Consider the following 25167-nt stretch of genomic DNA (forward strand, 5'->3'; position numbering starts at 1 on the left):
GGGGTCATTATGGGGGTTACTATTACTACTGGGGCTACTATGGGGTACACTATTACTGTGGCAACAAACTGGGTCACTATTCCTACTGGGGGAAGGGGGGGGGGGAAATCATTAATATACAGTATTACAATCGGCCCTTTAAAGGCAACCATAAGGCTAATGTGGCCCTTGGTAAAAATGAGTTTGACACTCCTGCCCTTAATGAATCCACAATTGACATAGGAGTGCAGCTGTCAGTTATAGCACTCATCTTGCATCTTGGGAATGATTAATCCCCATTATAATAGACATGCATGCAGCAATGCAGAAGGGTTTAATCTACATTAGAAAGTAGATCCAGCCAGGTACAACATTTCTTCTCATCTGTATATACCCCATTTACTGGATACTATTGTCTCATATACACCAATAAAAATATAGCTCAAAGATGGTCCTCATAGCCTTTGACTTTGCAGTGCTAAATATCCAACTAAAGGAGCCTTCATATGTAACACATGTGCTGGAATAAGATATTTGTCTACTAAGATGAAAAAGAAATTGCACACGTGCCGAGAAATGACTTTATGCTAATTCTATAATGCTGTTGCTAAATTGCTGACTTTTCACAAACACGAATATATGAGTATTGGACTGAACAGCAAATGTAGAGGGAAAAAAGAGCCAGAGATAATAGGGCAGAAAAGTAGGTTATCTGTCATATTAAAGGGACAAGAGTAGAAATTTAAATTAAGGTAGACATGAAATGCAATCTTGCAGATGAACATCTAGATCAGCAGAGAGTACACTGGAGAGAGAAGAAGCCTGTTCATAAGATTAATAAAAGCCGAGACACATTGCTCCATGAGGTCAAGCTTCCTGTCATCCATGGCACTTTCATAGTTTCTTCACTAATAAAATGTATTTCAGGTTTATACCATTCTATTTATCTGATGCTGACAGATGCTATAGAAAATGTAACCTGCTCAGCACTCAAGAAGGGGAGAAGTTGACTTGTATAATTTGGTTCTTCATATAAGGAAAGAAACATTTCTAAAAAGAGATAACAGAAAATATATATCTACATACATACATCTGAATTATATTTGTAGGTCTGTGTCAATACAACCTCTATGTGGTATGGAGTTGTATTAAACTTCATCTACTTTTAGAGTGGGGTTAAATGGTATTCTGGTAACATTAGGTTATCTAGCTGATTAGTGAGGTCAACCATTAGAGATGAGCGAGCCGTACTCGCTAAGCCAAACTACTCGAGCGAGTAGTGCCTTATGCGAGTACTTGCCCGCTCATCGCAAAAGATTCGGGTGCCGGCGGGGAGCGGGGAGGAACGGATGGGAGATCTCTCTCTCTCACTCTCTCCCCCCCGCTCACTCCCGCAACTCACCGCTCTCCCCCGCCAACATCCGAATCTTTTGAGACGAGCGGGCAGGTATTCGCATAAGGCACTACTCGCTCGAGTAGTTTGCCTTAGTGAGTACGCTCGCTTATCTCTATCAACCATTGATCGCCAGAAAGGGGGTCTTGTGTCCCCTCAGGGGACTACCAAAATGAATTGAGTGGTAGCATGTATGCTCAACCACCACTTGATTAATTTTAATGGAGAATAGCTGAGTTCAAGCGCTTGCCAACCTCTAAAGCTCTCACTGAACTGAATGGAGCAGTGGCCAAGCATGTGCGCAGCTCTATTCATTTTGCCAGTCTCTTGGGAGGCACAGGACCCCCATTGTGGTGATCAGTGGGGGCCCCAGCAGTCGGACACCCACCAATCAGCTACTTATCTGCCATCTTGTAGATAAGGGATAACTTAATGTCACCCCTTTAATATCTAGATAAGTCACTAATTTTGGGCATCTTGTATTGTATAATGACTGAGACCCTCCTAAAATAAAAAATATTGTTTTATAGAACATAAAAACTTCTTTTGTGAGCACAAGAGGTTTTTTTTTATAAACAATTAAGTGTTACTAAATGTTTCTATTCTTATTCTTCAATATGATGTTAAAGTTTGGTGGTGTACTTATTGTATGCTATCTATGCAGTCCCTAATGACAAACTTTTTATTGAATTTTCATAAACATAATACATAGGACACAAAACATACTCAATATTAAGTTTGTAACCGGTTTTCCTGCAGTGGCGGTTGAGCATGTGCACTGCCACTCCCATTCAAACTCTATGAGATGGCTGCATGCAGCAAAGTATAGTGCTCTGCTCTCTCCGACAGTCCCACAGAGTTTGAGTCGAGCAGCAGTATGCATCCTCAGTCGCTGCTCCTTTCATCAGCCCCTCTTCCTGTGATTGGTGTGGGTCCCAGTCGTTGGACACGTCTTGATCAGACACTTACCTATAACCTATCACTAATACTCTTTAACGAGGCACAATTTGGCAAAATAAGTGGAACATGGCTGGCTGCCCACCTCTGCCTTCTACAGTGTCTTTCTTTTGTTGATACTCACTTCTGTTCCATTACACTGGCTATTCTTATGTTTGGCTCCCCATGCTGTGAATGTGTCAAGTGGGCGGTCCCCACCTCTTACTGTCAATGAGTGATTGTCAGTCAGCGTTGGGGATGACCCACTTGACACATACACTTTTCCGTGTGGCTCTTGAATCTCGGCATTTCAATTTCTGGGTCTTATTCCTCAGCTAAAATGACTTCATAAAGTCTGACACCATAACTTACTAAGCTTCTGTGTTTGTCGATGCTTTTCACTTCCAATTCTGAGATGAATATTTAATATGTAGCTGCAAAAAAGTGAAATACTTTATAAAAACCTCGTTCTGTGTGGGAAGGAAATCCTTTTCTACAGTATGTCATTGTAAATCCCACATGAAAATTGATCATGATACTGAAATATCCAAGTAGCTTTGAATTAAGACTTCCTTGGCACACACAAGCATACAGTACTTATGTGAGCTCTTAGCCAAACACTAAAATCAAGGGCACTTATATAACTACTACAGCTAAATTACAGCACACATTATCCACGAGAGAAGCAAACTATGTAATGGCGTAGCAGTCACTGAGTGTGCAAGTTATTGAAATGATATACACTAAAAAGAAAAGCTAAAAAATACAAAAAACTTGATTTTACTCCAGAAAGAATGTTTATTTAATGAAGTCGTTTTATTAGCCGGATTTTAAAAGGGACCCTGTAGTGAAAGCCACTTTTACTTTTTTCATTTTCATACTAATATTAGGATGTTTTTCAGACCCCATAATTAACCTGTCAGGCCCCAGAGCTGCCCAGACAGCAGGGTATGGTGACTGATTTCAGAGGTCTGTCACTTTTATTGATCAGTTTAGTGGTTTCTTACCTTCGAAACTCTGTAGGGCTGAAATGGAGATGAGTCCAATGAAGCTCCTGTATATTCATATATGTACGTTCCCCCCAACCCCGGTCCTCCTCCTCCTTCCAGATGATGATTGTGAGGTCCTTCTATATTACAGTTCCCAGAAAGCTTAGAGGTACTGGTGTATCTTGTTGACACCGGAAGTAAGGGAGGAGAGTAGGTGTAGGCATTTTGACAGCCAGGTGACGCCCAAAGGTGCTGATTGGCTGACTGCCGACGGCATGGAGTCTTTGTTATATGCCGCTGCTCTAGCTGTCCTTCAGCGGTGCTGTCCGTAGTAAGTTGTTCCCCCGGGCTCCCTTTGCTTCCCTGCCCTCACCTGTCACAGGCTGTGGCCGGCGCTGGGTCTCTGTCTTTACATCTATACTCAAGAACTAGCCATCACCTGTTTTATATCTGGTTGTAACAAGATATAGGGGTAGTTGTTTTTCTCAAATTTTATAAAAACAACATAATACATCTGAGTTTATCCAATTGAGTCAGCTCCTTCTAGCTCCTGATGAACCGCTCTTCATCGAGGGGGAAACGCGTTGAGCTATACCCTTGCTGATCTTTTTCTGAGCTTATGATTCTTTCTAAGTTTTCATCTATATACACTGTCAACCGCATGGTTAGACACTCAGAGCTGTATATCTATATAAACTGACTTATCACACCTATTTGGACAATATATGTGATCCCGTAATCTTTCCAGGTTTTCTATTAGGTGTTTTTGTACCCCAAGTTTTATGTTGAGTCTGTCTGTCAGCCCGTATACGTTATTTTAAAGCATACCAAATAAAGATTACATTTTTTAAAGTCTATATCTGTGAAGGGCTTCCGCTACGAGTACTTATAGACATTTCTGTCTCTGTGATCCATTGAAATGAATGGGTTCTATTCACTGCGTACAAATTTTGCACACATAATACACAGTGCAATGTATTCGTGTTAGTAAGCCCTTAGTGATTTGCACTTTAGCTAGTTATCACATTAGCCATAATATTAGCAAAAGTTGCCTCAGAGTGAAGGGACCATTTTACAATTGTTCTATTTTCTTTATTTCCCCAAGATTATTAGAGTGGAAGTTAAAACTGCAGCTGTTCTAATAAATGGAAATTTGCCATTTTCTCTAGTTTATCAAGTAAGCCGTCTATTCAAAAGACATTTTCCAGACTCACAAATTGCAGCTGGATTTGCATCTAAAAGCACAAAAATGACATGTATAGTCAACAGAGCTTTAAATGTTCATTTTAGAAATAATCTTGTAACTGCAATGCAAAGTAATCTATTATCTCTTGCAATTGATTGCACTAATGACAACAGCTTAATGAAAATGATTTCTATAACAGGTTTTTATAGACAACTGCTGGATATGGGCATGACGAGAGGACCCACGGCAAAAGTGGATGGCCACCCCCTGACTTGCTATAAAATAGGCATAATGGAACATAAAGTGGGCTTCAGGAAGGAGTGAGAGACCCACTTCAAACAAGACAAAACCCACCAAGTCAGCTTGTAAATCACTTACACCTTCCAACCTTAACACGGGTCTTAATAATAAATTGGCTTATATGTTGATGATGTCATATTGACTTTAACTAAATCCTTTTCCTCACTTCTGATTAAATGTATTAGTAAATGTGGTTCCAAACCTTATTATAAAATTAATGTGGCCAAATCCAATATTATAAACACAGGGTTAAAAGAGCACGTAAAAACAGAACTTCCAATCGAGTAGAGTGCAGAGTATATTAAATACAGGGGATCTTACTGCCCAATCCTTCCTCCTCTCTTCCATCGTCTAATCATTTCAATACAACTGCAACAATATACCAACATCCCTCTCCTAGCTTGGCAAAATTGCACTTTTCTAAATGATGATTATGCCAACCATTTTCTATCTTCTGCTCTTAATACCTATTATAATCCCAGCTTTTTTATTTCCCTACAAGGAAAAGACAACTCTTTCATATACCATGAAAACGCTTTCCTTTTGGAAATCAATATATTCCTTACACAACCAAATTGTGAACTAGCTTTATACGTTCTACATATTGATGAAGGGACTTGTTATTTGTATAGCGTCAACTTATTCCGCAGCGCTTTCAGGTAATTTATTTATTACCCCCCCCCCCCAGCAAGCTGGGTACTCATTTTACCGACCTCGGAAGGATGGGAGGCTGAGTCAACCTTGAGCCGGCTACCTGAACCACGCGGGGATTGAACTCACAAACTTCAGATCAATAGCGATCTGCGCCACACAAGGCCCCTAATTCTTATTGATAAGATCGCAATGCAAGCTAAGACTGCAAGCTCATAAATATTGCTGTCAATTAAAAAGCCTAAAATCTGGCAATATATAGCACCAACACACCTTCTTTAACAAAAGCCTGTAACTTGACCAACCATGCGTATGAAATGGGCATTATGGCTAGCATGCTCACAATCAAACTCTCCAAAAATTCCTCCAAAGCTTATAAAGATCCTTTAATTATCTAATAATGTAAACTAGAATTCATTATTCAGGTCAACTCCAATCAACCGCTCAAGATGTATGAAAAAAAACTAAAACAGATTGAGTCTAACCGGCCTACACTTGAAGACAAATACTATCATTTTGTAACTATAAAACACACATTAAGCAAGAAAAAAATGTGCCTGCATCTAGTAGTCCGAAGTTGCTCATCCTGCTCATCCTCTAGTAGAGCCGCTTCTATTGATGCACTTTAAGAAAAAAAAATGCTCGTCTGACCAAACACTAATAGATGAAATGGGTTGTCCAGTTGCAAACTATTGATAATCTGTGAAGTGAAAGGAAACTTTGCATGCAATACCAAGCCAGGCCACTACACTGAGATGGGAGCCGTCTGCTTGAGGCAGAAATCAGCCCTGGTCAATAGCACACCAGTCTGCTGCACAATTTGTGACCAGAAGTCTTAGGTGGCGGATCCCTACAAATCTACTATTGGTGGGCTCTACTGAGGATATACTATCAATACTTTAAAACTGGACAACCCCTTTAATAAACTAATTTTCCCTCCCCCAAAAAACAATACTCCTATGGCAGAGGCAATTACTGCACTTTTCATGTGAAACACATTCTTTCACCACGCTTCACCTGTAAAAGACTCATGTCCATTAACTGCATTACAAAACCGTGGGAATTCACAGTACAAAGTGAACCCATCCTTACATTAGGACCATTTCTCAGAAAATGTTCTAATTAACCTATTATTAGCACAATCCAACTTAATAGAATTGGCCGGTAAGATCGTTCAGGATTGATGGTGATGAAAAGGAAAATCACAAAAATGCACCCAGATAGAAATGTCGAATTGTTGCAAAACTCGGCATGCAGTTATGTCTCAGGCAGATATGTGATTACAGCTGTGATGAGATCAGACACTGGGTATTGCCACCAGAGCATAAAAGGGCTTTCCTTGTTGCCCTAGGCTTTCAGACGCAAATTTTGTATAGTGTATCTCTTTTTAGAGATCGTTGACTACTAGACGCCTCTACGACAGTCATCAGTTAACAGACTTTGGGAAAGGGAGCACCATTGGAAAGAGAGAAGCAGGATGGTCATTTCCATGAATTGCCCACCCTCTAGGTCGGTCTGACCAAGCTGTTAACCAACCAGTAAGGCTGAATGCACACGGGCGGAAATTCCACGGCGAGATTTCACGCAGAATTTCCGCCATGTCACGCTGCCATAGGATTGCATTAGTTTATACAATCTTATGTAGACAGCTGCAATTTGACCGTGTGAAAACTCATACGGTAACAAAATCGTGGCATGTCCTATATGTGCGTGGGCCTCACAGAGGATCGCACAGAAATGTCACCGCTGACGCCCCGGCTCTGTGCATGTGTGGCTGTGCACCAGCCGGCACATCGCAGAGCCAAGAGAAGACGCCAGAGGAGGTGAGCCGCGGGTCGCTGTCAGAATCCGACCCAGCCATCTGCATTCACCCTAATGTTGACAATATTATGTATGCTAGCTAACAACTGTTTAACCCCCTAATGACATGGCCTATTTTGGGCTTAAAGGGGTTGTCTCGCGGCAAACATCAAAATTTTACATTATCCCATTCCCCCTGTCACCCCCCTGGCATAAAATAGCAATATAAAGCGGTTTTTAAGCCGCTTGCTACTCACCGATCCGACGAAATATGAAGTTTAAAAAATCTTCTGCCTAAGATGGCTGCTGGTCCTTTCCCAGGGATGCACTGCTGTTTTCTCCCATGGTGCACCATGGGCTCTGTGCGTTCCATTGCCGATTCCAGCCTCCTGATTGGCTGGAATCGGCACACGTGACGGGGCGGAACTACGCGATGACGCACAGAAGGGGGCGGAGCCAGAACGCCGCTCGTGCCGGACCGAACAAAAGCCAGAAGACCCTTCTGCGCAAGCGCGTCTAAAAACGCCAGAAGACATCAGAATTAGACGGAGCCATGGAGACGGGGACGCTAGCAACGGAGCAGGTAAGTGAATAACTTCTGTATGGCTCATAATTAATGCACGATGTACATTACAAAGTGCATTAATATGGCCATACAGAAGTGTATACCCCCACTTGCTTTCGCGGGACAACCCCTTTAAGGACGCAACGATGTTTGGCGGATTTTCATCTCCATTTTTCAAAAGTCATAACTTTTTTATTTTTCCGTTGACGCGGCCGTATAAGGGCTTGTTTTTTGTGTGGCGAACTGTAGTTTTTGATGGTGCCATTTTTGGGTACATAGACTATATTGTAAAACTTTTATTATTTTTTTATGATAAAAGTGAGAGAAAAACGCATCAATTCTGCCATCGTTTTATTTATTTATTTTTTTTACAGCGTTAATCATGCAGCATAAATGACACAATCCATTTTTTCTGCGGGTCAGTACGATTACAATGATACCAAAATTCTTACATTTTTTTAAGGTTTTTCCACTTTTCTGCAATAAAACCCCTTTTTTTGGAAAGTTTTTCTTCTAAATCGCTGCATTCAAAGTCCTATAACTTTTTTATTTTTCTATGTTCGGAGCTCTGTAAGGGCTTATTTTTTGCGAGATGACCTCTAGTTTTTATTGCTACCATTTTGGGATACATATGACTTTTTTGATCACTTTTATTGCGTTTTTAGGGAGGCAAAACTCTAAAAATTAGCATTTTGCCTCAGTTTTTTTAGCGTTTTGTTGCACATGCTTTTTTCCGTGCACAGTCAAAAGCATGTGCAATGTATTGTACGCATTGTTACGAACACGACAATACCAAATATGTGGGATTTAAATTTTTTTACCTTTTTTATGCTATGACAAAAAGCACAAAAAAAGGTATTTTTTTACCATTTTTTAAAATTTTTCTTTTTTGTACATTTTTATTATTTTTTACACTGTTTGTGTCCCTCTGGGGGACTTATGGCACAGCACTGATGATCGCAGTGATAAGGCATGGCAGGACTTCTGTCCTGTCATGCCTTTTCGCTTATACAGTGATCACAGCCTATGGCAATACAGGACGCCACTAGCTGGCATTCTGTTGCCATAGCAACCAGCCGGGCTCTCTGCGATTATATCGCGAGAGCCTAGCAACGTCACAGAGGGAGCGCGCTCCCTCTGTGAACCCTTCCCATGCCGCGATCTACATAGATCTCCGATGTACCCCCATTGTTGCAGCGAGAGGCCGGCTATCACTGACAGCCGGCTCCCGCTGTGGGATAGCGCGAGATCTGCTATGATCTCGTGCTATCCCTATGACGTAAGGGTACGTCATTTTGCGGGAAGTACCCCGCCTCCCATGATGTACCCTTACGTCATGGGGAGGGAAGGGGTTAAATTAAAATCCACAACTCGTTGGGTTTTATATGCACATCTTTCATCAAATGTGAGGAAAGTCTGAAAGGAAAGATTAGTGACAACATGTGAATCAATGATCAAGCTGCCAATTCCTGAAACTTCCCCTGGCAGGATTGTCTGATGGTATTTAGGAAATTAATTGGAGAAATCAAACAGACTGTCATCAGTTTTGGAAACAAAAAGTTTTCAATTTGTACATATTTGTCCTCCTGAGAATGGCTATTATTTATGAAATACATGTCTTTGCAATCAGAATACGGCTTATTATTAATGGGGTATTCCCATGTTATACATTTATGGCCCGTCCACTATGAAGCTATCTGCTCAACAGTCTGAAGTTCTCCTCTGCCATCTGCATGAACTTTGGATATAATACTCTTAAAGCTGGGTCTGGGAGGAATGAGGTTTCTCCTTGAGTAGAGCGTCAAGTTGCCATTGGAAATCTTAAATAGATCATGGGGAAAAAAGCCTTTTGTCCCTTAACAGAGTGTTTGAGTTGCTGTTCTTCGAAGCCACCTCTAGCTGCATTTATTTTATAGCTTGCATGTTTTTGACCCAGTTTTCCTATCTTGGATTTTGCCTCTAGTTTTGTCCCTTGGATTTGTTGTCTTCTATTTGCCTCTCCAGCAGAAGTTCTGGCCTCGACTCCTGACTCTGATTTCATTACACCCTCTGGATTTGTTGCTCCTGATTGACATTCCACTTTTGAACATGGCTATATCTAAATATGCTCCAGTTCCAACATTGCTGCTGCATTGATACTGCCAATCAGTGACTATTCAGGGGACTACAAACTGGGGATTTCATTAGTTAAAGTGGTCAATTCTAGCTGTTTTGCTGCAGGAAGCAGATAGTTCTGTACACTGCGCAGTGGACTGGGTTGGTACTGCAGGCTGAGTCCTACAGAACTGAATGAGACTCAGCCAGCAGTATCAACCTGGGCCTCTGCGCAATGTATGGAGCTGTCCGCCTCCTGCAGCAAAGCAGACAGAAGTGAGACATCCCTATTAAGTCCAAACGTCCCTGCATGGATCCCCGGTGAAGAACAGAAAGATTCCTTAGATTTCTCACTTCAGTGCCATACCGACTAAAGTGCCATGGTTTCAGTTGTCAAGATACATTTACCTAAAGGCCCATTTATACGTAACAATTATCGCTCAAAATTCATTCAAGCAACCGCAAATGAGTGATAATCGTTGCGTGTAAACACTTACTATCTTGCACTTTTCGTCTGAATGCTGATTTTAAGGTGAAATTAAAATCCAGTATTCAGCTGCATGCTGTGTTCTTCACAGGAGACAGGCGATTACATTATATTCTGCGCATAAAGCAGCAGTGTACAGAGGCCCTTTTACATGCAAATGAAGATGATAAAGTGTTAATGGATATTAGTGTCCATTAACACTTTATGCAAAATGATCGCTAAACCTTTAGAAAGATCGCTAAATTGTTTCAAAGATTATCTTTGTATGTAAATGGGCCTTTACTCAGAAAGGTGAACAAGAACCCATGTAAGGGTTTGAAACGCGTACTCTGGGAAGTCCTGAATCTTATGGTACGGTAACTTCAATAAAGCAAGACACTTTTTTAAGACAGCCAAGCATTTTGCTTATTTTCTGGATCCTTTACTTAGAAAACCTTGGGGACTTGCATTTGGTGGAGTAGAGTAGAAGAAATATCAGACTTAGAATGTTAAATGACACTAATAGTCATTTTACAAATTATTAAAAAAATGTCAGTTCTGGATCTGGGTGGTACTCCTCATTTCCAAAAGTATTTTGTACAAATATTTTCTTAATCAAAAGTGTGATAACCAAAGAAAAAATATCATGGCTTATGGTGAGTTAATACATGAAAACACTTGGAAGAAAAAAATAGAGGTCATTATTAGTGATGAGCGAGCATACTCGCTAAGGGCAAATACTCGATCGAGCATTGCCCTTAGCGAGTATCTGCCCGCTCGAGAGAAAAGGTTCGGCTGCCGGCGGGGAGCGGCGTGGGAGAGCGGGGAGGAACGGAGGGGAGATCTCTCTCTCCCTCTCCCCCCCCGCTCTCCCTGCTCACTGCCGCAACTCACTTGTCACCCGCGCCGGCAGCCGAACCTTTTCTTTAGAGCGGGCAGGTACTCGCTAAGGGCAATGCTCGCTCGAGCAATTGCCCTTAGCGAGTATGTTCGTTCATCTCTAGTCATTATAGATTTTTAGGCTGATTAAACCAAAGTAATCAATATATTGTGAGATGGATCACTTTTGGGCATGAAATAAGAGAAACTTTTACTCTCGTTATCTTGTATTTGCATAGATTAAGGGTTCTTTTACACGCGCCAAAATCTCGGCCCGTTGTAACGAGCGCCAACTGACAAGGATTACTATCAGCGCTCGTTTACATTTCTTTTTACTTGGACCAAGAACCGCTTATGGGGATGAACAATCATGCCTACAATTGCTTGTCCCTATGGGCAGATGTAAAGCCGATCAGCCAGCATTATCGGGCTTGCTGAAAATGAATGATGAGCCGCTGAACTAGTGTTTGCTTAGCCATTGGCTGATCACTGTGTTTTTTACATGGCCTGTAGATTGGCTAAACAAACTTCCAGATGAACATTTGTGCCTAATCGGCACGTGTAAAATGCCTTTCAAGTGGCTCAGACTGGGATCACGGGATAAATTCACTGAAAAGGTTAGAGCTCATATAATATAAGGAAAAAGATAATATGACTATTTCCCAAAATTCATGCCACTAACTGGGTGTAAATAATGATGTAAATGTACGCCAGATTATAACTAGCATAGCGCTGATTTCTGAGCACAAACTGCCATAAGACGTACCAAATTTATTAAAATATGTGCAATTCAATGCCTCTTACTCCAGCACATGTTTAAAGAGATAAATTGGGGCCATAGGGTGACCTTTAGTCCCTAGGCCTGATTTCACCAACTTCAATGAATGGGCAAATGGTGGTCTCTTCATCATGAAATAATGAATCATGGTGACGTGAATAAGAGGACAACATACTTCCCCCTTGGCACTGCACTGTACATTCATAAATACCTAATGAACTTCTAGTCAGTTCTGAAAATCTGAGCCAAAGACTAAGGGTATGAAAATACACTCATTGTCAAAAAAATCCAGCACCTAGAGGAAATTGTCAGAATCAAATGAAAATTTACATGTGTGTTTATAATATTGATATAAGTAAGATGTGATACGGGCGGGCATGGAGGCATACTGATTCTGTTGGATATCTTATACATATCATTCCATATTTACTGTAACTGAGCCTCTAGATCATGCAAACCTGTAGGCTCTCGAAGTTGGCATCAAAGATGGTCCCATACATGATCTATTGGTGATAAATCTGGTGACCACGCAGACCACAGAAGTGTGGCAATGTTGTGGAGACATTCCTGTGACACTCTTGTGTGTGAGCGGCCGAGTATTATCCTGCTGGAAGATGCCTCTTGGAAGCTGCCATGAGAGGAACACATGTGGATGCAGGATGTCCTGAACTTATCGCTGAGCTGTCATTGTCCTTCGTATCACTACTAGGGGTGACCAACTGTCGCATGCGATGGCCCCCCCAGACCATCACACCAGCAGGGGGAAGTGTGCCGATCCACAACAAAGGCACGATTGAGGCGCTCACCCTGAGTTCTCCAGACATGTCGTTTAAGACAACTCGGTGGCACTGCATAGCAGGCTAGTTTCATCATTAACGACACAATGGCAAAGAGGAGACAGTGGGTGGGTAGACATAATGGGTGCGATGAGACCAAAAGTCTTTCAGCCAATGGCCTGGAAATGGTTCCAACAGACCAAGGGGCCTGTAATGGTGGTGCCACCTGTCTTTGGATGGCGGACAACAAAACAGATGGAGCTGTTCTTGCTTGTTGGATGAACAGACAATCCTCTCCACTGGTGGTCTGTTGGGGGCGCCCTGAGCCCGGTCGCCTTGCGTGCGTGCCCTTACACATCCACTGGATCCCATGTACTGTTAAGCCTCATGTCCACGGGGAAAATCAGGCCCGCTACGGATTCTCCATGGAGAATCTGTAGCGGGTCCCTCCTGCCCCGCGGACATGAGGCAAAAAATAAGAATAAACTTACCTCTCGCCCGCTCCGGATCTTCCCTTCGCGCGGCTTCATCTTCTCTCCGTCGCGGCCGGATCTTCTTTCTTCGGCCCGGCGGATGCACAGGGCACGTCGGTTGGAGCCGTGGCAAAGGGAAGATCCGGAACAGGTGAGTAAATTCCCATTTTTGTCTCCCGCGGATCCGGACGGCTTCCATAGGCTTCAATAGAAGCCCGCGGGAGCCGTCCCCGCGGGAGCCCCGCACGAAAATGGAGCATGGTCCAGATTTTTTCATGCTCCATTTTAAAAAAATCACTTTTATTGACCATCCGCGGGTATTTATCTACCCGCGGGTGGTCAATGCATCCCTATGGGATGCGGATCTGCAGGCAGGACAAGAGTTAAAATCCGCTGCGGAGTTTAATTCTTCTTTTGCCTGTGGACATGAGGCCTTAGAGTCTCATTTGGTTGTGACATATATTAAGTCACAGTATGAACAAAATGTCGCAACCTGATGCACTGAGACCCTGACAGTGCATAGGGTTGTGGGGAACGGGCACGCTGTGAAGAGGAGAAGCTGTCTGTGACACAGGATAACTTCTACACTTCACAACGCCAGAGGACAAAGGCAGGAGCAGTGTCCAGAGGTCAGGAGAGGACACTATGGGAGAAATCTCTATATAAATGTAATAAAACTAAAAGCAGCCATTAATTCTGCTATTCTATATAAGTTGCTGTGCTTGCACTTGAGATAACAGTGCAGGCACAGCACAGATAGGAGATTTCTGTTCAGCTAACTAGCCGAAGAGAATATTATGTCCCAGCTGCACAGCTGAATAGAACTTTTCTACGAAAAATGTACAGAATAGGCTAAAAACATTACGGAAATGCTTATAATTGCCACTCTGTACTTTTTAGAAAAAAAAAAAAGTAGTGTGTTACTGTTTAACTTTATTATAGGTTAAGGCCCCCTGTCCACGGCAGTGTAATCACGCCGGCCGACGTTTCCCATAGCATTGCTATAGAAAGCGCCGGCACCTGTCCACGAGTGGAGAATCATTGCGATTCTCTGCTCGCGGACGGCTGACCGGCGGAGATTCGGCGGCGTCTCCCGCGGGGGAGCTTCGCCGCGGGACACCGCATCGCCCATGGACAGCCGGCCTAACTGCTTTACATCACCATCACCATTTTATTTTGCAGCTAAAAGAAAAAAGTTTGGTACGGTGTTAGCCAGTAGAGCAAAATGTGATTGTTCCCAGCAAGAGAAACCAAGTAATCCTGTGGATATGATACCTTTTAATGACCAACAAAAATACATAATGTTATAGCGAGCTTTCAAACCTACCCAGGCCTGAGGAAGAATCCAGAGTAGGTTCCAAAGCTCGCTATAACATCATGTCTTTTTGTTAGCCATTAATAGGTACCATATCTACATGATTACTTGGTTACTCTTGCTGGGAACAATCACATTTTTCAGCTTGTGTTGTAAAGCTGCAGAACCGGATTGCACTACATAATACCATTCTGTCTGCCTGTCCAATTATCCTTATTTTCATTCTTTATATGAAACCATTTGTATCAATGTCTCATTTCTGATTATCCTTGATGTGTCCATGAGCAACAAGCTGTACACATTAAAGAAAGCAATAATCATGATTTGCAATGCATTTACTGGTGCTGATATATGAAGATACATATCATGGGAATAGCCACGCAGAATGACTAAATAATTACCTTTTACTTTCTACATGTTGGTCTAAATCCCAAATTTAATTGAAACATTGGCCAATCACGCTTTTCAACAGCAAGGAAACAATAGCCTTGTAATTACAGAAGAGGAAACAGTGTCAAACTCAATCAGATCATCTGCTCCCAGTGCAACATTCTACTTTCACTTAACCATCTGACTGCCTGGACTTACCACAAACATACTGGAAATTCACTTGAAAACGGGAATGCATGCAAAACTAATTATCTTATAGTTACCATTCTCCTGTACGTAGAAGGGTGGAAACTTAAAGGGGTTATCCAGGTTTTTAATCTTTAGTAAAGGCCATAGATATCTGATCAATGGAGGTCCAACTCTTGGGACCCCTGATAATCAGCTGAACGAAGTGAATGGGAAAATGGTGTTACTAAAAGTATAGAATTCTGAGTAAAAGCAGCTCGCCGGACAGATCTGAATAATGAAGCAACCTCAGCACTGTGACCTCTTCAATCAGGTGGTCGTGGGGTCCCAATGATTCGGATTCCAACCAATCAGATATTGATGGCCTATCCTCAGGAAATGTATTAGTCTTAGGCTAGGCTCACATGAACGGGTCAAATTCCGCATGCGGAAGATCTGTGATACATCACAGAGAGTAATGGTGAATGATCGTTGAAGATCGCGGCCGCGTTTGATTTTCCGCGCGGATGTACCCATATGCGCAGTGTATCATCAGCAGCAAGGCAAAATTCACTCAATATATTTTTTTTCTCTCTCTCAGACAGAATTCTGGCTTCTCTAGTTATTCCACTAGCTAATTCCGAGCGATTCCGTCGCTCATACGCAATTATTTGGGCAGAACACATGTATCCATTAACTTCAATGGAGGCTGTCCGCGCATAATCTGCACTAAAATAGAGCATGCTGCAATTTTTCCTCGGCTTGCGGAATACGGAAAGTTTGAAAACACATGCCTTTAAAACCGTTTGTTTCATATTGTGCACATGCCATGGAGGTTGCAAGGCACACAGGCCTACATAGCTATGTACTACGTACGAAAGTATCTGCGCTGTACAATACCCCATCAGATGGACAAAGCTATAGTCCACTTCTGCTAGGCCAGACGTTTGCCTTCCTACTATAATAATAGCAAGTCAAATTACATATAGCAGTTATAATATTGAAAGTGTCTTTATTCTGTGATGAAATCATTTCTGCATATTGAAACAAATCTCCACACAGCTTGCATTGATCTAAAGCCCAGAACTGCATTTACAATTACATAGGCTTCAGAGCTGAAATCTTACAGTATTTTAGGATGTTTGGTGACTGCACAGAATATGCTCCGATTGTTCTAAAAATCGTTCTCCAACCCTCAGGCCTTAGTCACACGGGCGTTTTTTGCCGCGATTTGCGGATTGCATGATGGATGCGCATCCGCAAATCGCGTGACCGGGGCCGAAAAATCGCCCGAAAAAACTGCTCCTAGCCGCGTTTCAATAGAAACGGGCCGGAGCTGTCCAGCGCACTGAATTCAATGGAGCCGGCAATACAGCCGGCTCCATTGAAAGCAATGGGCTCACGGCGATCGCGGGATGAATTGTCGGGAAGGGCTTAAATATATAAGCCCTTCCCTGCAATTCATCCAGAAATGTGTAAAAATAAAAAAAATATATATACTCACCTTGTCCCGGCAGACGGAGTTCAGCGCGGCCGGCCTGCAGTGGGTGTGAGTGAGAGCTGCCCCTGATTGGCTCAGCGCTGAGCCAATCAGAGGCAGCTCTTACTCACACTCATTCATGAATGGGTGTGAGTGAGAGCTGCCTCTCATTGGCTCAGCGCTGAGCCAATCAGGGGCAGCTCTCACTCACACCCACTGCAGGCCGGCCGCGCTGAACTCCGTTTGTCTTCTATATGTTCTCAATGGGGTCGGCGCTGCTGCCGCCGGCCCCATTGAGCGCATATAGAGAACAGGAATTGCAGATCGCAGATAGGTGCGATCTGCGATTTCTGTTCTATAATTTATCGGACGAGCGCATAAAAAGCGCTCATGTGTCCGATACCATTGCAAAGCAATGATTTTAAAAAAAAATCGCCGGACGCATGCGCAAATTGTGCGAAAAAACGCCCGTCTGACTAAGGCCTCACACTGTGGATCTGTCTACCTGCATTGTCAGCGCTCATCCAGGTTTGGAACAGAGAAACTGAAGTTAAACTGATCCGTTTTTTTCTCATTGAAATCAATGGTTTGAAAAAAAGGTAAATGTTTCCGTTTGAATCCGTTCTGTTTGACTTTTTTACGGGAACAATGGCGCGGCAGACTGCACTTTTTATTGCTGCAAAAAAACAAAACTGAATGAATTGAAACATAAACATTTCCGTTTTCCTAAATGATATCATTGATTTTAGAGGCCCTAGCGCAGCCCAAACACAGATGTGAATGAGGCCTCAAACCATTTCCCTATTTATAGGCAGGTTAGAGCAAAACAATGTAGCCGATGTAATAACATACAGTATATATTATACCTAGAACACCTAGTTTTCAATATTGATGTCACCAGTAGTTTATCCTATAATACGCAGCCTGTAAATGTATATTTTCTTTTGTCGGTAATAAAAGCAAAGCCTGAGTATGTTATCCGAGGTTGTTTAGTAATAAACTGCATAGTATTGAATGACTGATCAATCTGTATACAGTTAGGTCCAATGTCCACGGGCGGATTGGATTCGCGCAGGAGATCTGCAAATGAAGCCGCCCACAGGGATGCATGGGCGCCCACAAAGCAGTGAAAAGCATGCGGATGTGATTTTTTTTCCCCAGTACACGGTTCACACGCGCTGGAAGAAATCACGGCATGCTCCATTTTTCTGTGGATCCCGCGCAGATGGGTTCCATTGAAGTCAATGGAAGCCGCCTGATCAGCAGACCGCCCGCATAATCATGTGTTTTCACTCACTCTCGCATTGTGAGAAAATCGCGTACTTTCCTCACCAGTGTGAAGGAGCCCTTAGATTCATGGTATCACCTGCAATACTGCAAACAGCTACAGAAGACCTAGTGGAATGAGTTTAAAGTGCTGCTAGCGCTTCTTCTTCCAGCACTAAAGTAAATATATACTGTAAATAGACGGGGGCGTGTATACCAGCAGAAGACTTGTGATTCCACTGACAGATTTCCACTTTAAGATAATAGTAAGATAGTATGTAAGGACGAAAAAAAGACACATGTCCATCCAGTTCAGCATATTACCCCTAATGTTGATCCAGAGGAAGGCAAAAAAAAAACCCCAATGAGGTAGAAGACAGTTTTCCCCATTTAAGAGAAAAGTTCCTTCCTGACTCCAATCTGGCAATCAGAATAATCCCTGCATCTACAAACCTTCTGAAGTAATTAGTGACTATAAAATGTAATATTGTATCACTCAAGAAAGGCGCCCAGGCCTCTCTAGAAATCTTTTAGTGGATCTGCCATCCCCACATCCTCAGGCAGAGAGTTCTATAGTCTCACTGCTCTTACAGTAAAGAACCCCCTTCTATGTTGGTGTAGAAACCTTCTTTCCTCTAGACGTAGAGGATGCCCTCTTGTTACAGTCCTGGGTATAAATAGATGATGGAGGAGATTTCTGTTTTGTCCCCTAATATATTTATATATAGTTATTAGGTCGCCCCTCAGCTGTCTTTTTTTATAAACTAAATAACCCTAATTTTGATAACCTCTCTGGGTATTGAAGCCCAGCCATTCCATTTATTACCACAGTTGCCCGTCTTTGTACCCGCTCAAGCTCTTATATGTCCGTTGCCCAAAACTGTACACAACATTCCATGTGTGGTCTGACCAGTGATTTGTAAAGAGGATGAACACTGCTCTCGTCATGTGCCCCTAGACCTCTTTGGATGCACCCCATGGCCCTATTTGCCTTGGCAGCAGCTGCCTGACACTGGTTGCTCCAGTTAAGCTTACAATTAACTAAAATCCCCAACTCCTTTTCCATGTCAGTGTTCCCCAGTGGTTTCCCACTTAGTATGTAATAATGTCATGTATTTCTTCTGCCCATGTGCATAACCTTATATTTATCAGTGTTAAACCTCATTTGCCACTGTTCTCCCCCCAACTGATCCAGATCCTGGTATGTAGGCCTGAACATACGAGTGCCATCGCTCCCACTCATTCACATAACTAGGAGTTAATAATTGTTAATGCTTAGTACCCTTGATATATCTAGGTCATAGTGTCTGACAGCATGATGTCAGAATGTTAAACACACAGAGGCACAGATACAATGCACTCTCCCAATATAATACTAAACAGACCGTTCTTTATTCAATCACATAATATTAATCAAATAATGGCCCGTTATATTAAGAGTAACGAGCACAGCCTTTATATTTACCATATATTAACATTTCTAGAATCTGTGTTTCTTCCCTAATGCCAGCATAATTTGTGCATTTGGGTAAGAAACCCTTGAGCTGAGCTTGATGTACCACTGAGCCTGGATGGCAGGACAGCTAACATTCCCCTTCTGGCTAATCTGCATTTATACATACAGGCCCCCTTATTTCAGACTTCCAGCTGCCGTCTCCCCAAGTTTCTGATAAATCTACTGCGTATACCTCGGAATGAGAGGACAATCTAATGTAGTGCTCTGTACAGAAGCAGCTGGATTAAATCCATGAGGAGAGATTGGCAAAAGCGTATTTGTGTTTCTATTTACCAGCATGCAGAAGGGCCATTTATATGTTTCCATCTTCCCTTCTACAAGACAGGCAGAAAGTGGTCTCCTGTGTATTCGGCATTCCAGCGAGGAAGCCGGGTGTAGAAGGCAGTATGGACACAAGTCATGTCCGAGTGGAGGCACTGCTGGGCTTTATCTGCTATGGAGTACACCAATATAATGTCACATCGGGGATATCTCAGCTACACTTCCAGTGCTAAGAAATAAATGCTCTATAGAAAATGTGCATTGATATTTAATATCCAGGAGAACCTATTATTATTATCAACAGTATCAAACTAACATTATCGGGATATCAAACAAACATATTTATGAATCAGTGCCTGCCCTATATAAAACTGTATGCCCGAGGCTTAGTACATAAATACGATGAAGGAAACAATCTCTGTAGTAGGAGATACTTCATAAAACAGAACTCCTTTCAAAATGCTCCCTCTGGCAAACAGCTGATTTTGCCAGGGGACATTGCGGCCAACCGGGCATTTCCCTGAAGCAGTCGCTGCCGGAGAAATGTAGCATTACATGGTGGCCATTCAGATGGACTGCATAGTTGTAATACGAGGACGCCTGGAGCCCATCGGAACAGAAGCCACTCCACGTTCTGTCTCACAGAGAGGGGTCTGGGCGGAGAAGCCTATTCATGAAGTGCCCTAAATAGTGTATATAGAGAGGCTTCAAGAGACAAGAACTTTGATAAGACAGATGGGCCAAGCTCTTCCAATACTCATTTAATATAAAAGCAAGGGATGCCATCTTTTCATTAGTTTGTACACATTCAGTGAGCTATACAGGGATAGTAAAAGAGTAACATCCCTAATTTAATACTATTTCTGGAATTACTCCTGAGGAACACAGCAAGGAGGTCAGATTCCAAGTGGTTGTTGCTCCACTCATCTGTCATCAGGCCATGATGGTGACCTGTAGTCTGTCATCAGGCCATGATGGTGACCTGTAGTCTGTCATCAGGCCATGATGGAGACCTGTAGTCTCATCAGGCCATGATGGAGACCTGTAGTCTGTCATCAGGCCATGATGGTGACCTGTAGTCTGTCATCAGGCCATGATGGTGACCTGTAGTCTGTCATCAGGCCATGATGGTGACCTGTAGTCTGTCATCAGGCCATGATGGTGACCTGTAGTCTGTCATCAGGCCATGATGGTGACCTGTAGTCTGTCATCAGGCCATGATGGTGACCTGTAGTCTGTCATCATCTGTCATCAGGCCATGATGGTGACCTGTAGTCTGTCATCAGGCCATGATGGTGACCTGTAGTCTGTGGACGGAATTCATATTATGTTCTCTTGTGAAGGTCTGTCATCTGAACAGGTGCAGCTGGGGATTCCCAGAGAAAACTTCAATTTCACCAAATATTCTGCCCCATTCTCAGTATTATGTAACCAATCTGACTCCGTTTAGGATCAATCGACACTGTGATTACATCTGGAAGAATCCACTGTATGTGCAGAGTCTTTAATGATGCCAAAAAGATGTCCGCTGGCAGCCTGTTTGCTTGACTAGTATATACTGAGCCCCAACTATACTGAACAGCGCAGAACACTATGCTTTTTAATATGTTTGAAGAAAAAGAGGAGAAACTGTTCCCACCTGGTATACATTCCTGTAGTGGCGGTCAGTGTAGACGTATAGGCGTATGGTTGTATATGTCTGGCCATACAGTCAGCATGAATTATATTATGTATGGACGGGCCAACCTGAAGACATGGGCGGGTTGTCCGGTCACTGACAATGCTGATGCAAGACTTCCGGACAAACATTACCCCACCAAGAAGTTCTATTCAGGAAAGGGACATCCAATGGAAGAACAATGAACAAGGCTCTAATATAAAGCCAAAGCAGTAATACAGATATGTATGGATGGTCTAATCTCCTCTGAGTGCCGTCTGTAGGGAATGTATGCTGGAACAGAGGAGAGGCTCTATTCTATGCAGTAGTAACACTGTATGTAAAGTTAGCAGAGTTACTATCCTGCACTCCTGTGTACAGGTATATCCGCAGCACAACGTATCACAGCAGCTTAGGAACAAACCCAAGTTGTCAAGTAAACATCAGCATCCTATCTGCTGCAAACTATTCTGGATAACCCATAGCCACATTGGATGTATGGTAGCCCCCATACATCCCTATGCTTCCCAGTCCGAGCCCCCTAGACCAGCAGCAGCGCCCCTTCTGCCTCACCTTAGTCAGCTGTGCTATCTTCTTGCTCATCTTGAGGTGCAGCTCTGCAGTATACTCCATACTCAGGCCAGCTTGATGTGCCATCACACCAGGAGACGAGGGCACAAACTTGGCAGTACTGGCAGAAGCCCCTCCACCATAGTAATGCTGTTGCTGATGCCAGCTCATCCCTGTCGCCATCTTCACGTCTTTTACCTCCCCCTATAAGACAGTTAGGGAGGGTGAGGGACTGCTGACACTCCGCAGACACTGAGCCACAATGGGCTAGGAATAAGGAAAGAGCAATGTGCTGCTGTGCAGCCCGGGGCTTGTGATGTGCGCTGCTGCTGCTGCTGCTCGCCCTCCCACCTCTGCCAGTGAGGAAAACACGGGCTCAGGCGGGATGAGCTCCAATGAATGAGCAGAGAGATAAGGGGGGCGTGCAGGAGGCACTGTGGAGTCCGACCGGAGTAGACTCTCCTATGAGCGCTGGGGTCCCTCTCCCTCCTCCGGACCTTACTGCTTATCCCCCGCTGTGGCGTCTCTCCACGGTGGCCGATGCTACACAGGACAGATTGTAGGGTGCCGTGAGCTCCCAGGTATGAGGAGCGTCCGTGCTGCCATGGCAACGGCGCTGAGGAGACACTGGGTCACCTGACCTGTGGGCGGGGACAGAGCGGCGCTGCGTGTAGGGCGGGAAGGAGAAGTCGTGAGCGGCCGCCATTATCTCGGCGGCTCCTGGGGGTGCTGCACGCTTATTGCCTGCTCCCGTGTATTGTGGGCTAGGGCCGCAGTGTCCCACCTAACAGTTATTAATGGGGTCGCATTTAGACCTGCTAACTAAAAGAGGCTGCGAAACCAGTCACAGAAATCCAGTGAGGCTGCAGGAGTGCTGGCAGTAGTGCCACAGATAATGGAGCCTTCAGTAGCTTTACCTGAACTATAGTGTAGCCTCTTCAGTTATATGTGATAAGCCTCCACAGTAGCCTGAGCGGAGCACAAGCTGAGGGTGGCCCACGTGTGCCGTAATACCCCATGTGGGGGCGCTACACGCCGCACATGCAGGTTTTGTCCAAATTTGCTATGGTGACCCATTTTTCACCTCACTCGCTCTACTTCAGGTGGCCGCGGCTCCGCTTCTGTCTGACCGTCCCATTTAAACCTAAGATTCTCTACAAAGTGTGTCTAGCCGCAACTTAACCAGAATGGCAGAGGTTAATGAGCAGGGATACTGAATATACAACTCCAGTCTGTGCAGAGTAAAGGGGGACGAGGCAGCAGAGAACCATCTGGGATTCTGTATGTCCACATGGACTTTTGTTCTCATGTCACCTACAGGGACATAAAAAAATATGAAAAACAAAGGAAAAAAAATATCTTAGCACACTTTCCAGTTTGCATAATAAAAAGTCCTTCATATTTGTTATCATCGTATCCATAAAGACTTGTACAATACCTTGAACACACAATTTATCCTGGAAAGACACAATAAAAGTGATCAAAAAAGCCATATGTACCCCAATACGGTACCAATAAAAGCTACAGCTCGTCACGCCAAAAACAAACCCGTCCATGGAGAAATAAAAAAATTATGAGACTTAGAGAGCAATGATGTAAAAAAAAAAAATTCCGAACAGAGGGTTTGTATTGTGCAGAAGTAGAAAAACAGGAAATAGCAAACTGGCAGAATTGATGTTTTCTCTCCGTGCCCTCAAAACAGAAATAATAGAAGTTTTACAATGCATCACATGCCCACAGAAATGGTATCAATAAAAACTACAGTTCGTCACGCAGTAAACAAGACCTCATAATGTGTCGACGAAAAATACAGCTTTTGAAAGTGGAGATGAAATCACCCAAAAAATTGTTGCTTCCTTTGTGCCAAAAATAGGCATGTTTTTAAGGGGTTAATGAGTTATCCAATACATTATATGTACCTGAAATTGGTTCCTATATAAACCGGAACACATCCTGCAAAATACAAGGTCTTCTACAGCTACAGTGATGAGAAAATAACAGTTATGGTTGGCAGGAACACAAAAGGGGATACTATTTACTGCTTCTCAGGGCTGCGGGTTATAGCAATGAGCAGTCAGAACGGACTTAGGGCAACTGAGTTAACAAATGTCAAAATCTACAATAAAAAAAGTGCCTTTTCCAGAAGGGTTTTTCCTAATTAAATGTGTTTTATCAGATTAACCCGTACTGCTGTCCAGAAGGCTCCTTAATTCCTGGTCCTCGGAGGAGCTCTTCAATATGCTGTATGATAAATGCTGCTGAACACATAATTGGGCATGGTGCTCTCCTGTCAGCGATTACAAGACTATCACAGACATATACAATAGTGAGCATCACCCATACCTTATTATGAAGCATGTCTGGTTGTGCTCGTGAATCAGCCTGCTTTCCCCTTTTTGTCCCCTCTTGTTCAGCAAGAGTCCCCCTCACTAATTCTGCCCTGATGCTCCTTAGATATTGTCACAGAGGACGACTACTTTTGCATATACACTCAAAAATATTTTTTTGCATTGCTGCTAAATTCAGCATGCAGTTGTCTCAGGCAGACATGTAAATGATTCCATTTGTGGTATGATTAGATGGAGGGTCTTGCCATCAGAGGCTGTAAACATGCTTCCCCCACTGCCCTACAGAAGGCTCTGAGAGGCTGCTTTTAGGCCATGTACCGCTTTTTGAGAGATTGTTGACTGCTAGACATGCCTCTACCACACTAAAGACATTCTGCCCAGTTAACAGACTTTGAAAGGGGGCACAATATTGGAATCAGAGAAGCAGGATGGTTGTTTCGATGATTTACCAACCTTTTAGGCCATTCTGACCAAGCTGTTAGGAGGTGTTGGGAATAGTAGTTACATAAGGGCACACACACATGGCGAAAAGGCGGTGGACAGCCCAGAAAGACCAAAAGTGAAGGGGATCGTTTTACCCGCCGACAAGCACAAGCAGATCCAGCTGTTTTGCGGTCCATCATCAAGACACAGGCGCCACCTTCATTACATACACCAATTCCAGGTGCTTGGCAAAAAGGAAATTTGGTGCCAGGGCTTCCATTACATGTCCTACTATTAGCACCCCAACACCTTCATTTGCACTGGTGTAGTTAACGAAATGCCTAGTAGTAACACAACAGACACTAACAGCTCAGCAATATGTGTGATGTTTCTCTTGGCAGCACTTCCAACAGGCATTTTTCAGCAGATAATGCTTGCCTACACACAGCAAGGATTCCCCAGGAATGCCTCCGCCAGGTTGCCACACCTTCTTGGCCTGCCCGGTCGGCAG

At 43.3% G+C, this 25167-nt stretch overlaps 1 protein-coding gene across 5 annotated transcripts in view; it reads right to left on the minus strand.

The window, feature by feature from the left end:
• FAM184A (family with sequence similarity 184 member A) overlaps positions 1-22476 on the minus strand; it is a 159199-nt gene extending 136723 nt beyond the window's left edge. For 4 of the 5 annotated variants that reach the window (XM_066606366.1, XM_066606350.1, XM_066606358.1 and 1 more), the window contains exon 1: positions 21889-22476. In XM_066606366.1, the coding sequence (XP_066462463.1) occupies positions 21889-22068 (180 nt within the window). In that variant the 5' untranslated portion in view covers positions 22069-22476. The remainder of the gene's footprint in view (positions 1-21888) is intronic. The other variant, XM_066606341.1, reaches the window with a different exon arrangement.
• Between the last annotated feature and the right edge of the window lie 2691 nt (positions 22477-25167).

Source organism: Eleutherodactylus coqui, chromosome 1, assembly GCF_035609145.1.
Source record: "Eleutherodactylus coqui strain aEleCoq1 chromosome 1, aEleCoq1.hap1, whole genome shotgun sequence".
Classification (NCBI taxonomy): Eukaryota; Metazoa; Chordata; class Amphibia; order Anura; family Eleutherodactylidae; genus Eleutherodactylus; species Eleutherodactylus coqui.